Source organism: Kogia breviceps, chromosome 3 (assembly GCF_026419965.1).
Source record: "Kogia breviceps isolate mKogBre1 chromosome 3, mKogBre1 haplotype 1, whole genome shotgun sequence".
NCBI classification, from domain to species: domain Eukaryota; kingdom Metazoa; phylum Chordata; class Mammalia; order Artiodactyla; family Physeteridae; genus Kogia; species Kogia breviceps.
The window spans coordinates 110,479,245-110,496,519 of NC_081312.1; the positions used below are offsets into that span (position 1 = coordinate 110,479,245).

Genomic DNA, 17,275 nt, shown 5'->3' on the forward strand with positions numbered 1-17,275 from the left:
TTTTGTGGGTCAGTTGTAATGGGTGCTCACATCTTTCTAAACTGTAAAGTGCTATTCCCGCCTCAGCTTTTCCTATGGCACTGTCCCTTCCAAAGAAGGAAAGCGAGCCCTGCATTTCCCGCCAGCGCTCCTGTAGGTGGAGGAAGCCGGGGGTGGGGGGGCCCTCGGGATTTCCAGTGAGGTCCCAGGATTGCTGCTGTCCGACTATCTCTCTACCTTGAGCCACATACCCAGCTTCACCTGCCTCACCTGATTTAGCTTCAGGAAGGTGTGAAGGTTGGCTTGTGGCCAGGCAGTGCTCCCCCAGCTCTTTAGGGGAGCATTAGTAGGTGGAAAACGAAAAAAAATTAGTTTGGAGAATGCCCTATATTCCAGTCAGCTTCCTCTTAGAGATTCTTAAAGCACATTAGGATGTTAAAGGACTCAAGGAGACAGAAGAAGCCTGTTCAAGGTCACACACACAACACTTCTCTCCAGCACAATGATTAACTGGATTTCTAAGAAAAATCAAAGATGACTACTGATTTCTCATTTAGCGTTAATTCCATGCACAGTACCATGTTCAGTGAGGGTATATAAATACCTCTGAAGGATGACGCTGAATGAAGACTAAGCTGCTGTGACCACCAGCAACATGACACTCTTTTGGTGTTCTTTCCTGAGGCTGCCCTAACAAAGTACCACACACTGAGTGCTTAAGCAATAGAAATTAACTGTCTCACAGTTCTGGAGGCTACAAGTCCAAACTCAGCAGAGTTTGTTTCTTCTGAGGGCTGTGAGGGAAGGGTCTGTTTCTGGCCTCTCTCCCAGTTTCTGGTACTTCCTTGGCTTGTGGCAGCACAATTCCAGTCTTCACGTGCTGTTCTCCCTGTGTGTGTGTGTGTGTGTGTGAGAGAGAGATACCAGTCATATTGGATTAAGGCCTACCCTAATGACCTCATTTTAACTTGATTACTTCTGTAAAGACCATATTTCCAAGTAAGGTCTGGAAAGTAAATTTGAGGTTCTGGAGATTAGGAATTCAACCTATGCATTTGGCGGGGGGTGCACAGTTCCACTCATAACAGGTGTGTTGCACCCACACCCCATACACATACGTGCACCTTTTTGCAAACAAAACTGCAGTAAGGAGAAAGACACAGAGCATGTGGAAACTACATGGGCTGTAAGGGTTCTGCAGACCCGGGTCCCAGTACAGGTTCTCATTTGCCAGCTGGCGAATTTGGGTACATTACTATTTTTAAATCTTTAAGCTCCTCACTTGCAAAATGGGAATAATGATACCCATCCAGAATGTAACTTAGATCAGAGTCTGGTCCTTAGTAGACGCCCATTAGAGGCTCATCGTCCCCTTCCGAGGATCCAGATTTCCTTTATGGTCACTGCAAATTTCCCCAGAAGACAAGGCAGATGGCTACAGGCATCTTGCATGGCAGCATCGAGGTGGCCCAGATCCTTCTTAGAGGGAGTGAAGTGCCAAGACCCAGATTCAGATGTGGTGCTTCTGTTGCACTCCGGTCCTCGGAGTCTGCAGGCTGCGTTAGTCCATGTGAAAGCAAGCCTGTCTCATCAGTTTTCTGGAGCCCACGACTTGTAAGGTGCACAGTGAGTCTTTGTGAAGCACTTCCTTAGAGCGGTGGGAATGTTCTTGCCCTTGTCAGCTGGACTTGCCTTGGGGCCACTAAGATGCCTCACTCCTCTGACCCATCCTTGTTGAGCACCAGCTCTCTGCAGGGTCAGGTCAGGACAATGGGGACACAGTTAGGGTATGTGTATGAATCAGACTCAAATCCCTGCCCACCTCAATTTATGTTCTAGAGGAAGGAGACGATTGACAAGTTAAATAAACTAAGCAGTGTTTTAAATGCTATGAATGTGTTGTGCTGTGAAAATCGTAGAGGGAGAGGGAGACCTGGGCTGGGGATTAAAGTGATAGTTCCTTTCTTTCTTTGTCACGCTCAGGGGTGTTATACTGGGGTCCAGTGCTGGTGCTGATCCTTGTTCCCATTGTCCCCACCCCTGTCATTGACAACCACAGGGGTGACCACGGTGCTGACTATGACGACCCTCAGCATCAGTGCCCGGAACTCTCTGCCCAAAGTGGCTTATGCGACGGCCATGGACTGGTTCATAGCCGTATGCTACGCTTTTGTGTTCTCTGCGCTGATCGAGTTTGCCACCGTCAACTATTTCACAAAGAGAGGCTGGGCCTGGGATGGCAAAAAAGCCTTGGAGGCAGCCAAGATCAAGGTACTGACTTCATTTTCCTCCGTACTCCAGAGAAAATGTGCCTGATTTTATGTCCAAATATAAGACCAGGTGTTTCTTTTCCCTACATCTCTCCCCCTGAAAAATGATTTCTTCCCTATACTCAAGGTCCTTACAAAGTCTTATAACAGGTCTTGTTTTACCTTCATTTTGAATCACCAGCTTCATTCAAGGGAAGGGTGTGATGTCAGGCCTATTACTTTTGCTAAAGTACCTTCTGTCTGTTCAGGGACTATTTATCCAGTTTTGAATGGTACAGTCAATTCTTCTGCTCACTCTTGCCACTTCACCATGCAGCGTGTCTTCTGCAAGGTGGCTTGAAGGTCATGAAGGGAGCATTTGAATTATTGGGAGCGACACAACAGGCAAACACACCCAATTCCACTGACAAGATGATTTGTCTTGCTTAAACAATGCACGTGAGTTATTGTGGGAAGCATTTCTCTATTCAAAGCAATTAAGTGCTGAGTATTTAGAGGGAGGTTGGTGCCTGAATCTAAAAAATATTTGAAGAAAAAAGGTTGCACAACATTCCAACCTGAACATACATGGAATAGAAAATAAATAGCACATGGTAAAGTGCTAATTATGCCACATTTAAAACAAACAAGTCCTTTGCTCTGAGAGAGGAACAGGCCAGAGTTATCAGGGTAGACTTGAAAGTGAAACTTCATCTGTCCTTTGGAGATCATCATGAAGGGAGTCTGGAAGGCCCTACCGGAGACTGTGCCCCAAACCCGTGATGACACCAGGATACTCTGCTGCTGCTGAGGGCACTCAGCTGTGCGCATCCATGGCCCCACACCTGCTTTTTGCATTCAATGCTGTTGTTCCTTTGTTGCGAAAAGTCAGTTCTGACTTGACCTGGCCTATCGGATTCTTCCCACCTCCAAGCACCATGAGTCCACTCCCATTCCTGTGTTTCAGTCATGGAAGAAAGACCCACTTCCAGGCGTAGCTCACCCAGAGGGAGGAAGACCTAATGGGACCCATTCCAGGCCCCTCAGGGAAGAAGAGAAGGGGGGAGATGCCTGGGGAGGGCCTTGACAAGCAGGAATCTCACAAGGGGGTGTGTTTTGGGAGATGATGGAGGACAGGAGTGAGCTGACCGCAGCAGACGATTGGTGGGGAGCTGAGAAAACATGGCAGAGGCAGGGCGTCTTCAGACTGTGGGAATTCTGGACGGAAGTGTCCCAACAGACAGAACCATGGAGGATGTTTGTTGAGGGACATGGAGTATGGGGAGAGGGGCAACCACCTGGCAGGTGCTGCAGGAATTGAGGCCATCAGGCTCATGTTTGTGAGTCTAGGAGGAAGGTGGAACCCGGGGGCAATGGAGAGTCCTTGAAGGTTGTCAAATGGGCTGTCATCATCATCGGCCACCTCGCTTGCTCACACTCAGCCTCACTGTCCTTATTACTTGTCACAGATCTGAATGCAGACCTGGAGGCAGAGGAGGGCCTGGAGGTAACTGGCTCATCTAATCTCAGATTAGCAGTGATCTCCTAGAAGACTAGGCATTGTCCCCCAAGGCTGTGGTGCTGGAGATACCATCCTTTAGGCCAATGGCGGCATCAGGGCATCTGCAGGTATCCCGGCAGGCAAGTCATACTGTTACACACAGTGGTGAGCTTGAATAAGTAAGTATAGCGTTACTGACTTTTACTTAGAAGTGGAGAAAATTTGAACACCGAACTGTGTTCACCATCGTTACCTGTTGGGGTCTTCAGAGTTGGGGGTGCAAGGTGGTTTTTAGGGGTGAACACCTGTGAAAGGACAGAGGAAGAAGTTGAAGTTGATCGTGTAGGGAGCTGTCTGCCCTCAGTCGTCCCAGAAGGAGGACAGTGGTCTCTGGACCACTGTGGCCATCCTGAGTCCTGTTTGAAACACCCACTTCCAAGACCCATCATTCTCTCCTCTAGTGTCTGCTCTGTCCTGGTTACACCCAGAGACAAAGGCCGTGAAAACCATTGAGGTAGCTAGTCCATCATGCTGATGGGCTTCTTCTGGCAGCCCAGTAGGGATGTGTGCATGGCACTGCGGGAGCTGCAAAGAACCATACCATTTCTGAGGAGTGGCCCACAGGCCCTACTCTGCTCTGACGCTGTGGTCACCCTCACTGTGGCCCCGGGGTCGTTGTGCTCCCTGCATCTGGGTACATATGCACTCCTATTCCACCTCACTTTTCACTGCTTCTTCTTGCTCCTTCTCCATGCACTTCCTCTCTGCTTTTCATCTTTCACATATTTTTTTAACATCTTTATTGGAGTATAATTGCTTTACAAAGGTGTGTTAGTTTCTGCTTCATAACAAAGTGAATCGTTATACATACACATGTATCCCCATATCTCTTCCCTCTTGCATCTCTCTCCCTCCCACCCTCCCTATCCCACCCCTCTAGGGGGTCACAAAGGACTGAGCTGATCTCCCTGTGCTATGCGGCTGCTTCACACTAGCTATCTGTTTTACATTTGGTAGTGTATCTATGTCCAGGCCACTCTCTCACTTTGTCCCAGGTTACCCTTCCCCCTCCCCATATCCTCAAGTCCATTCTCTAGTAGGTCTGCACTACTAGATATTTATTCCCGTCTTGCCCCTAGGTTCTTCATGACCATTTTCTTTCTTTTAAGAGTCCATATATATGTGTTAGTATATGGTACTTGTTTTTCTCTTTCTGACTTACTTCACTCTGTATAACTGACTCTAGGTCCATCCACCTCACTACAAATAACTCAATTTTGTTTCCTTTTATAGCTGAGTAACATTCCACTGTATATATGGAACATCTTTATCCATTCATCTACTGATGGACACTTATGTTGCTTCTATATTCTGGCTATTGTAAATAGAGCTGCAATGAACATTGTGGTACATGACTCTTTTTGAATTATGGTTTTCTCAGGGTATATGCCCAGTAGTGGGATTGCTGGGTGATATGGTAGTTCTATTATTAGTTTTTTAAGGAACCTTCATACTGTTCTCCATAGTGGCTTTATCAATTTACATTCCCACCAAAAGTGCAAGAGGGTCCCTTTTCTCCACACCGTATCCAGCATTTACTGTTTGTAGATTTTTTGATGATGGCCATTCTGACCGGTGTGAGATGATATCTCATTGTAGTTTTGATTTGCATTTCTCTAATGATTAATGATGTTGAGCATTCTTTCATGTGTATGTTGACAATCTGTATATTCTTCTTTGGAGAAATGTCTATTTAGGTCTTCTGCCCGTTTTGGATTGGGTTGTTTGTTTTTTTGATATTGAGCTGCATGATCTGTAAATTTTGGAGATTAATCCTTTGTCTGTTGCTTCATTTGCAAATATTTTCTCCCAACCTGAGAGTTGTCTTTTCGTCTTGTTTGTGGTTTCCTTTGCTGTGCAAAAGCTTTTAAGTTTCATTGGGCCCAATTTGTTTATTTTTGTTTTTATTTCCATTACTCTAGCAGGTGGGTCAAAAAGGACCTTGCTGTGATTTACATCATAAAGTGTTCTCCCTATGTTTTCCTCTAAGAGCTTGATAGTGTCTGGCCTTATATTTAGGTCTTTAATCCAATTTGAGTTTATTTTTGTGAATGATGTTAAGGAGTGTTCTAATTTCATTCTTTTACATGTAACTGTCCAGTTTTCCCAGCACCACTTATTGAAGAGACTGTCTTTTCTCCACTGTATATTCTTGCTTCCTTCATGAAAGATAAGGTGACCATATGTGCGTGGGTTTATCTCTGGGCTTTCTATCCTGTTCCATTGATCTATATTTCTGTTTTTGTGCCAGTACCATACTGTCTTGATTACTGTAGCTTTGTAGTATAGTCTGAAGTCAGGGAGCCTGATTCCTCCAGCTCCGTTTTTCTCTCTCAAGATTGCTTTGGCTCTTCGGGGTCTTTTGTGTTTCCATACAAATTATGAAATGTTTTGTTCTAGTTCTTTGAAAAATGCCAGTTGTAGTTTGATAGGGATTACATTGAATCTGTGGATTGCTTTGGGCAGTATAGTCATTTTCACAATGTTGATTCCTCCAATCCAAGAACCTCATCATATATCTCTCCATCTGTTTGTATCATCTTTAGTTTCTTTCATCATTGGCTTATAGTTTTCTGCATACAGGTCTTTTTTCTCCTTAGGAAGGTTTACTTCTAGGTATTTTATTCTTTTGGTTGCAATGGTAAATGGGAGTGTTTCCTAAATTTCTCTTTCAGATATTTCATCATTAGTATATAAGAATGCCAGAGATTTCTGTGCATTAATTTTGTATCCTGCTACTTTACCAAATTCATTGATTAACTCTAGCAGTTTTCTGGTAGCATCTTTAGGATTCTCTATGTATAGTATCATGTCATATGCAAACAGTGACAGCTTTACTTCTTCTTTTCTGATTTTCATTCCTTTTATTTATTTTTCTTCCCTGATTTCTGTGGCTAAAACTTCCAAAACTATGTTGAATAAGAGTGGTGAGAGTGGGCAACCTTGTCTTGTTCCTGATTTTAGTGGAAATGGTTTCAGTTTTTCACCTTTGAGGACGATGTTGGCTCTGGGATTGTCATATATGGCCTTTATTATGTTGAGGTAAATTCCTTCTATGCCTACTTTCTGGAGGGTGTTTTATCATAAATGGGTGTTGAATTTCATCTAAAGCTTTCTCTGCATCTGTTGAGATGATCATATGGTTTTTTCCCATCAGTTTGTTAACATGGTGCATCACATTGATTGATTTGCGTACATTGAAGAATCCTTGCATTCCTGGGATAAATCCCACTTGATCATGGTGTATGATCCTTTTAATGTGCTCTTGGATTCTGTTTGCTAGTATTTTGTTGAGGATTTTTGCATCTATGTTCATCAGTGATATTGCCCTGTAGTTTTCTTTCTATGTGACATCTTTGTCTGGTTTTTGTATCAGGGTGATGATGGCCTCATAGAATGAGTTTGGGAGTGTTCCTCCCTCTGCTATATTTTGGAAGAGTTTGAGAAGGATAGGTGTTAGCTCTTCCCTAAATGTTTGGTAGAATTCTCCTGTGAAGCCATCTGATCCTGAGTTTTTGTTTGTTGGAAGATTTTTAATCACAGTTTCAATTTCAGTGCTTGTGATTGATCTGTTCATATTTTCTATTTCTTCCTGGTTCAGTCTTGGAAGGTTGTGAATTTCTAAAATTTTTCTTCCTTCCAGGTTGTCCATTTTATTGGCATATGGTTGCTTGTAGTAATCGCTCATGATCCTTTGTATTTCTGCAGTGTCAGTTGTTACTTCTCCTTGTTCATTTCTAATTCTATTGATTTGAGTCTTCTTCCTTTTTTTCTTGATGAGTCTGGCTAATGGCTTATCAATTTTGTTTATCTTCTCATAAGAACCAGCTTTTAGTTTTATTGATCTTTGCTATCATTTCCTTCATTTCTTTTTTTTTTTTTTTTTGTGGTACGCGGGCCTCTCACTGTTGTGGCCTCTCCCATTGCGGAGCACAGGCTCCGGACGCGCAGGCTCAGCGGCCATGGCTCACAGGCCCAGCTGCTCTGCAGCATGTGGGATCTTCCCGGACCGGGGCACGAACCCGTGTCCCCTGCATCGGCAGGCGGATTCTCAACCACTGCGCCACCAGGGAAGCCCAAAACATCTGTGATTTATAATTTTTTTTTTTTTTTTGCGGTACATGGGCCTCTCACTGTTGTGGCCTCTCCCGTTGCAGAGCACAGGCTCGGGACGCGCAGGCTCAGCAGCCATGGCTCACGGGCCCAGCCACTCCGCGGCATGTGGGATCTTCCCGGACCGGGGCACGAACCCGTGTCGTCTGCATCGGCAGGAGGACTCTCAACCACTGCGCCACCAGGGAAGCCCCTCCTTCATTTCTTTTTCATTTATTTCTGATCTGATCTTTATGATTTCTTTCCTTCTGCTAACTTTGGGGTTTTTTTGTTCTTCTTTCTCTAATTGCTTTAGGTGTAAGGTTAGGTTGTTTATTTGAGATGTTTCTTGTGTCTTAAGGTGGGATTGTATTGCTGTAAACCTCCCTTTAGATCTGTTTTTGCTGCATCCCATAGGTTTTGGGTCCTCATGTTTTCACTGTCATTTGTATCTAGGTATTTTTCTGTTTTCCTTTTTGATTTCTTCAGTGATCTCTTGGTTATTAAGTAGTGTATTGTTTAGCATCCATGTGTTTGTACATTTTACAGATTTTTTTACTGTAATTGATATCTCATAGCATCTCATAGTGTTGTGGTTGGAAAAGAAAATTGATGCAATTTCAATTTTCTTAAATTTACTGAGGCTTGATTTGTGACCCAATATAAGATCTACCCTGGAGAATGTTCCATGAACACTTGAGAAGAAAGTGTATTCTGTTGTTTTGGGATGGAATGTCCTATAAATATCAATTAAGTCCATCTTGTTTAATGTATCATTTAAAGCTCGTGTTTCCTTATTTATTTTCGTTTTGGATGATCTGTCCTTTGGTGAAAGTGGGTGTTAAAGTTCCCTACTATGGTTGTCTTACTGTTGATTTCCCCTTTTATGGCTGCTACCATTTGCCTTATGTACTGAGGTGCTCCTATGTTGGGTGCATAAATATTTACTATTGTTATTTCTTCTTCTTGGATTGATCCCTTGATCATTATGGAGTGTCCTTCTTTGTGTCTTGTAATAGTCTTTATTTTAAAGTCTATTTTTTTCTGATATGAGAATTGCTACTCCAGCTTTCTTTTGATTTCCATTTGAATGGAATATATTTTTTCATCCCCTCACTTTCAGTCTGTATGTGTCCCTAGGTCTGAGGTGGGTCTCTTGTAGACAGCATATATATGGGTCTTGTTTTTGTATCCATTCAGCCAGTCTATGTCTTTTGGTTGGATTTAATCCATTTACATTTAAGGTAATTATCAATATGTATGTTCCTATTACCATTTTCTTAATTGTTTTGGGTTTGTTATTGTAGATCTTTTCCTTCTCTTGTGTTTCCTGACTAGAGAAATTCCTTTAGCATTTGTTGTAAAGCTGTTTTGATGGTGTTGTATTCTTTTAGCTTTTGCTTGTCTATAAAGCTTTTAATTTCTCTGTCAGATCTGAATGAGATCCTTACTGAGTAGAGTAATCTTGGTTGTAGATTTTTCCCCTTTATCACTTTAAATATGTCCTGCCACTGTCTTCTGGCTTGCAGAGTTTCTGCTGAAAGATCAGCTGTTAACCTTATGGAGATTCCCTTGTGTGTTATTTGTTGTTTTTCCCTTGCTGCTTTTAATATATTTTCTTTGTATTTAATTTTTGATCATTTGATCAGTATGTGTCTTGGTGTGTTTCTCCTTGGATTTATCCTGTATGGGATTCTCTGTTCTTCCTGGACTTTATTAACTACTTCCTTTCCCATATTAGGGAAATTTTCAACTATCATTACTTCAAATATTTTCTCAGTCTCTTGGTTTTCCTCTTCTTCTTCTGGGACCCCTATAATTCGAATGTTCGTGCATTTAAGGTTGTCCCAGAGGCCTCCAAGACTGTCCTCAGTTCTTTTCATTCTTTTTTCTTTATTCTGCTCTGCAGTAGTTATTTCAACTATTTTATCTTCCAGGTCACTTATCCGTCCTTCTGCCTCAGTTATTCTGCTACTGATCCCGTCTAGAGTATTTTTCATTTCATTTATTGTGTTGCTCATCACTGTTTGTCTGCTCTTTAGTTCTTCTAGGTCCTTGTTAAACATTTCTTTTATTTTCTCCATTCTGTTTCCAAGATTTTGGATCATCTTTACTATCATTATTCTGAATTCTTTTTCAGGTAGCCTGCCGATTTCCTCTTAATTTGTTAGGTCTGGTGGGATTTTGCCTTGCTCCTTCATTTGCTGTGTTTCTCTGTCTTCTCATTTTGCTTAACTTACTGTGTTTGGGGTCTCCTTTTCGCAGACTGCAGATTCATAGTTCCCACTGTTTTTGGTGTCTGTCCCCAGTGACTAAGGTTGGTTCAGTGGGTTGTGTAAGCTTCCTGGTGGAGGGGACTAGTGCCTGTGTTCTGGTGGATGAGGCTGGATCTTCTCTTTCTCGTGGGCAGGTCCATGACTGGTGGTGTGTTTTGGGATGTCTGTGGCCTTATTATGATTTTAGGTGGCCTCTCTGCTAATGGATTGGGTTGTGTTCCTGTCTTGCTGGTTGTTTGGCGTAGGGTGTCCAGCACTGTAGCTTGCTGGTCGTTGAGTGGAGCTGGGTCTTGGCATTGAGATGGAGATGTCTCAGAGATTTTTGTCGTTTGATATTACATGGAGCTGGGAGGTCTCTTGTGGACCAATGTCCTGAACTTGGCTCTCCCACCTCAGAAGCACAGCCCAGATGCCTGGCTGGAGCACCAAGAGCCTGTCATCCACACGGCTCAGAATAAAGGGGAGAGAAAAAAGAAAGAAAGAAAGAAAGAGAGAAAGAGAGGAAGAGAGAAAGAGAGAGAGAAAGAAAGAAAGAAAGAAAGAAAGAAAGAAAGAAAGAAAGAAAGAAAGAACAGAAAAGAAAAGAAAAGAAAGTAAAATTTAAAAGTTATTAAAATAAAAAATAATTATTAAAAATTTTTAAAGTAATTTTTAAAAAGAGAGAAAAAAGGAGCAGAGCAACCTAACCAAAAAAACAAATCCACCAATGATAACAAGTGCTAAAAACTATACTAAAAAACAAAACTGGACAAACAGAACCGTAGGACAAATGGTAAAAGCAAAGCTATACGGACATAATCACACAGAGAAGCATATACATACACATTCACAAAAAGAGAAAAAGGGAAAAAAATATATACACTGTTGCTCCTAATGTCCACCTACTCAATTTGGGATGATTCGTTTTGTATTCAGGTATTCCACAGTTGCAGGGCACATCAAGTTGATTGTGGAGATATAATCCGCTGCTCCTGAGGCTGCTGGGAGAGACCTTCCCCTCTCCTCTTTGTTTGCACAGCTCCTGGGGTTCAGCTTTGGATTTGGCCCCGCCTCTGCGTGTTGGTTGCCTGAGGGTGTCTGTTCCCCTCCCAGACAGGACAAGATTAAAGGAGCAGCTGATTAAGGGGCTCTGGCTCACTCAGGCTGTGGGGAGGGAGGGGTACAGAATGAGAGGCGAGCCTTTGGAGGCAGAGGCCAGCATGACGTTGCACCAGCCTAAAGCACACTGTGTGCTCTCCAGGGGAAGTTGTTCCTGGATCACAGACCCTGGCAGTGGCGGGCTGCACAGGCTCCTGGGAGGGGAGCTGTGGAGAGTGACCTGTCTTTGCTCACAGTCTTCTTGGTGGCTGCAGCAGCAGCCTTAGCATCTCATGCCCGTCTCGGAGGTCTGCGCTGATAGCTGCAGCTTGCGCCCATCTCTGGAGCTCCGTTAAGTGGCGCTCTTAATCCCCTCTCCTTGTGCACCAGGAAACAGAGAGGCAAGAAAATGTCTCTTGCCTCTTTGGCAGCTCCAGACTTTTTCCCAGACTCCCCCCACAGCTAGCTGTGGCTCACTTGCCCCCTTCAGGCTGTGGTCACACAGCTAACCCCAGTCCTCTTCCTGCGATCTGAACTCCGAAGCCTGAGCCTCAGCTCCCAGCCCCTGCCCACCCCGGCGGGTGAGCAGAGAAGCCTCTTGGGCTGATGAGTGCTGGTTGGCACCGATCCTCTGTGGGGGAATCTCTCCACTTTGCCCTCTGCACCCCTGTTGCTGTGCTCTCCCCAGTGACTCCGAAGCTTCCCAGTCCACCACCCGCAATCTCCACCTGCAAAGGGGCTTCCTAGTGTGTGGAAACCTTTTCTCCTTCACAGCTCCCTCCCACTGGTGCAGGTCCCATCCCTATTCTTTTGTCACTGTTTTTTCTTTTTTTCTTTTGCCCTACCCAGGTACGTGGGGAGTTTCTTGCCTTTTGGGAGGTCTGAGGTCTTCTGCCAGCATTCAGTAGGTGTCCTGTAGGAGTTGTTCCACATGTAGACGTATTTCTGATGTACTTGTGGGGAGGAAGGTGATCTCCACGTCTTACTCTTCCACCATCTTGAAGCTTCCTCCCACATATTTTTAATGGTTAATATATTTTCTTTCTTTTTTTTTTAAACCATAGTTACCAGACTGTGCATTACATTTCCCAATCTTATTTATCTTACAACTGGAAGTTTGTACCTTTTGACCACCTTCACCCATTTTGCTCCCTGCCCTCAGACCTCTGGTGACCACCAATCTTTTCTCTGTATCTATGAGTTCAGCTTTTTGTTTGTTTGTTTGGATTCCACATATATGTGAAATCATATGGTATTTGTCTTTCTCTGTCTGACTTATTTCACTTAGCACAATGCTCTCAAGGTCCATCCCTGTTGTAAATGGCAGGATTTTCTTCCTTTTTTATGGCTGAATAGTATTCCATTGTGTTCCAATGTGTATTCTATTGTGTGTATGTATACACACACACACACACACCACATTTTGTTTAACTATCTACTGGCAGACACGTTGTTACCATATTTTTGCTATTGTGAATAATGTTGCTATGAACAAGGGGATGTAGGTATCTTTTTCAGATAGTGATATATCTTCCTTAATTATTCTTATGTTTTCCAAGTTTAATTTAATGAGATTATGTTACTTTGGTAAAGGAAGAGAATTTTTCCCAACATTCTGTCATGCAAATTTTCAAACATACAGAAATGTTGAAGAACTACAAAATGATAACCTGTCTACTATTAACATTTTACTGAGCTTGTGTCATCACCACCCATCTATCATTTATCTATCTATCTATCTATGTTACCTAAAATATGTCTATCCATTCATCCATCCACCCATCCTCAATCCATCTGTCAATACATCTTATTTTTTGATGTATTTCAAAGTAAATAGTACATTTCCCACTAAATACTTCAGTAAGCATATCACTAACTAGAGTTCAATATTTGTTTACTGTTTGATTCTTTTGAAGCAAAATTTACATAATTTGAAATGCACAAATGTTAAGGGTACTTTTGCTGAGGTTTGATGAACATGTTCACCTGTAAACCCAAATCCCTTTCAAGATAGAGAACATTGCCAGCACTCCAGAAAGGTCACCATGCCCCTCCCCAGTCCATCCCTGTCCCTACCACAACAAAGGTAACCACTATTCTGAATTTTTCTACCATAAAGTATTTTGCCTGTTCTAGAATTTCACGTCCAAGACTGACCATGTGGGGTTCTATGCTTAGAAGTCTGTAGAAGGCTGCCCTCTGCCAGAGCTAAGCTGATACCTTCTCTGTCTCTGTCTTTATGTCTGTCTCTGTCTGTCTCTTTTGAGAGATAAACCTTCAGAACCTTTAGAAGTGAACTGACAGCTGCCTGCAAACGTCATGCCCTTAAATTTTTTATATTTTACAGAAAAAGGAGCGTGAACTTACACTAAATAAATCAACAAATGCTTATACTACTGGGAAGATGACCCACCCCCCAAACATCCCAAAGGAGCAGACCCCTGCAGGGACCTCAAATGCCTCTTCAGCCTCAGTAAAACCTGAAGACAAGACTTCTGAAAACAAAAAGACTTACAACAGCATCAGCAAGATTGACAAAATGTCCCGAATTATATTCCCAGTCCTGTTTGGCACTTTCAACCTAGTTTACTGGGCAACATATTTGAATAGGGAGCCAGTGATTAAAGGGGCTACCTCTCCAAAATGAGCTGCCATGCTTCCAAACTCCAAGACAGCCATACGTTCAGTGACAGGCACCAAGGAGAGGTTGAGCTTGGGGGACCTCCCTTATTTGGGTACTATCTTTCAGGAAATTTTTGCATGTTTAATAATATGTACAAATAATATTGCCTTGATGTTTCTATATATAATGTCAGATGTTTCAAAGATGTCACATTGATAAATCAAGCCACTTTCTAGAAAAACAGGAGACAATGGCTCTGACACTCAGATGCTCAGTATCTTACATTGATAGTTTACAAACAAGTATATTTTTAACTGTTCCAAGTGTTACCTAACAATGTTTTTTATACTTTGAATGTCATTTCTTACAAATTTTCCCAGCAAATAAATATTTTAGGAAATACTCCATGATTATTACTTGACCAACTCTCACAAGAAACAAATATCACAAAGAGCACATTTTTCATTGAAAAAGAAACTGTGGGCATTTATGTACAAAACTAATTGCCTTTGATAATTCTTACTGTTCTGAAATTAAAAGTACTGCATGATCTTATGTTAAGAAATAGAATAAACAAATATTTATGCAGACATTTAATAACAGAAATATATGGTATGTTAGATTAACAGATACAATGTTTCCCCAAGGAAAAATTTAACTGCTTAAAAATATTTTGTGGTGGGGTGGGAATGAAACTTACTTCTCTCCCTCGGACTCTCCCCACTAACTGAACAATGACCAAGAAAGAAAAGATCTTAAAACAAAAAGTAGTGTGATGACAGTCTTGGCATTTGGCCTGAGCATCCACTGTCTGAAGCACTGACCACACCTCACTGCAGCCAGTGTGTAGTGCTTCAGTGGTGAGAAATTGTAAATGAGTTATTTTCCATTTTATTTCCCTGTATTGTTATTTCATGATTGACTTATTTCTCTGTTAGCTTTTGTATATGGACCTTAAATGTTCATTAAAAAATAAACTGATCTTGTGGATAAATGTCATATTTTGAAAAATATTTCATATTTTGGTGGGTGGATTGACCCATTTTCTAAAAATGATGTAAAGGAAACCCATCATGAAATTGCTTGGGAAAAAGTGTCTCACTTGGCTGCTCACCTCTGTTCTAATCTAATTCTTCTGGGTGGTATGTAGAGAGAAAGCTGACTTCAACCACAGTGAGGTGAATAGGTAGAATTGGAAGTTCTTTCCATCACATACATCCCCAGGGTGTGGTGCCCTACGGGTCTCTGCTTGATAGAGCTCTACATGAAGGTGTTCCCAAGGTGGGTGCTTGCTGTGGGCAAAGTGACTGCTCAGTTCTCCATGGCTTCCCTTTTGCTGTTTGTAAAGAGTGATACAAAGAACTGCATGTGGACCAGCTACTTACTGTTAGAAGTGTCCAGGAACAACATGTATGAAAGGAACAGTTTCTGTCTCCTCTATGACTTGTAAAAGGGAAATCATGACCATTAGCAAATGGTATCAAAATTAAGCCTGCCTAAATTGACTACTTCATGGTACCTAATTATTAAAAACCCATCCACCTCACCATGTTTGGTGGAAACAGACATGGTCATGGCCATGGACACACATACAGGCAGATATTCAGAAGTCTTTCCTCTTGAATAACCAGGTAAATGCCTATAGCATCCATTCACTGAAAACTCCAAGTACTTATCCTGAAAAACCTTTTCACAGGATTCAAGATCAGGTATTACATTTTATCAGAGTAGTATGAGAGATGCACAGAACTACTCATTCTTCAAAAAGGCTGATGCCCATTTTTGGCATCTCTTGTTCATTAAATACACAGAGGTTCCATTGCCTCTACTCAGGCTCTCATAATAGAAAAGTAAAGGTCAACAAAAGGGGTGCTCTTAAAACTTCACACAAGAAGCACTTCTCTATTTCAAATGGTGCTATATTTGTAGAATGATGTTTGTGCATTCCATTATACCACAGCATAAAATCGGCCAAAACTAAAGGCAGACGTGAAGCTGACTATGAAGCTTCTGTTTTCATTTACTGTTTATTTATATTTCTCTTACAGTCTTTACAGTTTAGCCTTGCATTGTAGTTTGGAGACAAATATACTACAGGTTAGATCTAAAAGGCTACACATACAAATGCTCACTTTAAACATCTCAGTCCTAACAGGAAATGATATCTTCCATATCAGGTTGCAATAATTTTTTTGACAAGTTCTAGCTTTTGTTACAGGAAACCCTGGAAGCCCTGCTAGGTGAATTCCCGTTTGAAGATATAACTACTGCATTTACATGCTGCTCAGCCTTAAATCTGATGAATATTTAGTGAAAAAGATTATATCAGTTTTCTGCTGATTTTGTATTATAGATATTTCTATAAATTACAGTGCTCTACTTTTAGAACCAGAGTATTTAAATGTATCTCTTTTGACATCAACATAAATAGACAGAATATTCTAATAAGTCAGCAATCAGTATTACTTCTCTATTTCTCAGGAAACGATGGGTCTATTTAAGGCAGGCTATGGTGAAAGTTGACCTAAATGTTTATATGCAACAATTGGGTTCAGATATATCAAGAGTAACTATCAAAGTTAAAATGGTACAACACCCTGCATTGAATATTGACAAGGAAGTTGTAAATCTTCTAATCTATTTGTTATGTTAATGCTTTAGGAATAATGCTGTATGTCTCCTTTGTGATAAGTTAGGGGAATTAGGTAAGGTAAATGAGAAATCTCTATTTTACAAATAAGGATATCGAAACCCAAAGAGGTTAATCTATTGCCTCAAATCATTAGGAGAAAATAGATTGCAGTTCTCATAGTTTCTAAATTTGGGTTCACAACACCATGTAGTTTCTTCCAGATGAAAGTTGATTTAGAACAAAAATGTAACCTAAAATGGAAAATCTTGCTTTAAGCACTGGTTGAATGATAAGAATGCCCTAGAGAACATTTTTTACACTGAAAACGTGACCTTTAAGTCTGTTCCTTCTTATATAAGATTTTTGTGCTTCTGTGATCCTAGAAACTTCTCTTGATAGAATGGACCTGTCACAGTAGCACTCTCCCCATCTGAGAGAGAGACAGAGAGAGAGAGGAGGGAGCAAGGATGCAGGGAGGGAAGAGAGAGAGAAGCACTGACTGACTAGAACCCCGTGTTTGGATGTGATTTCTCCTTTCAGAGCACCCATGTAAATGATTACAGTGACTGCAAGGAGCAGGGAGTCTACATCAAGGGGAAAGCATAACTACGATGGCACAGAGTCTTCAATCAATGTTAGCTTGTATTGTAAGAACTAGCTTCAAATCAAAAAGAAGTTTTTTTAAAAATTGGAAATGGCATCGTTCTCTCAGTGAAAACAGTAGTTTAAATATTTAAAAATTAGTCAATGTCTTTTTTACAATACTAGCACATCTGGGACAATCAA

General features: G+C 41.6%; 1 protein-coding gene across 7 annotated transcripts in view; it reads left to right on the forward strand.

Annotated features, from left to right (window-relative positions):
* Positions 1–14,856, forward strand: part of GABRA5 (gamma-aminobutyric acid type A receptor subunit alpha5) — a 95,617-nt gene extending 80,761 nt beyond the window's left edge. For all 7 annotated transcript variants that reach the window (XM_067029474.1, XM_067029470.1, XM_067029471.1 and 4 more), the window contains 2 exons: positions 2,039–2,250; positions 13,582–14,856. In XM_067029474.1, the coding sequence (XP_066885575.1) occupies positions 2,039–2,250; positions 13,582–13,881 (512 nt within the window). In that variant the 3' untranslated portion in view covers positions 13,882–14,856. The remainder of the gene's footprint in view (positions 1–2,038; positions 2,251–13,581) is intronic.
* The last annotated feature ends 2,419 nt before the right edge of the window (positions 14,857–17,275 follow it).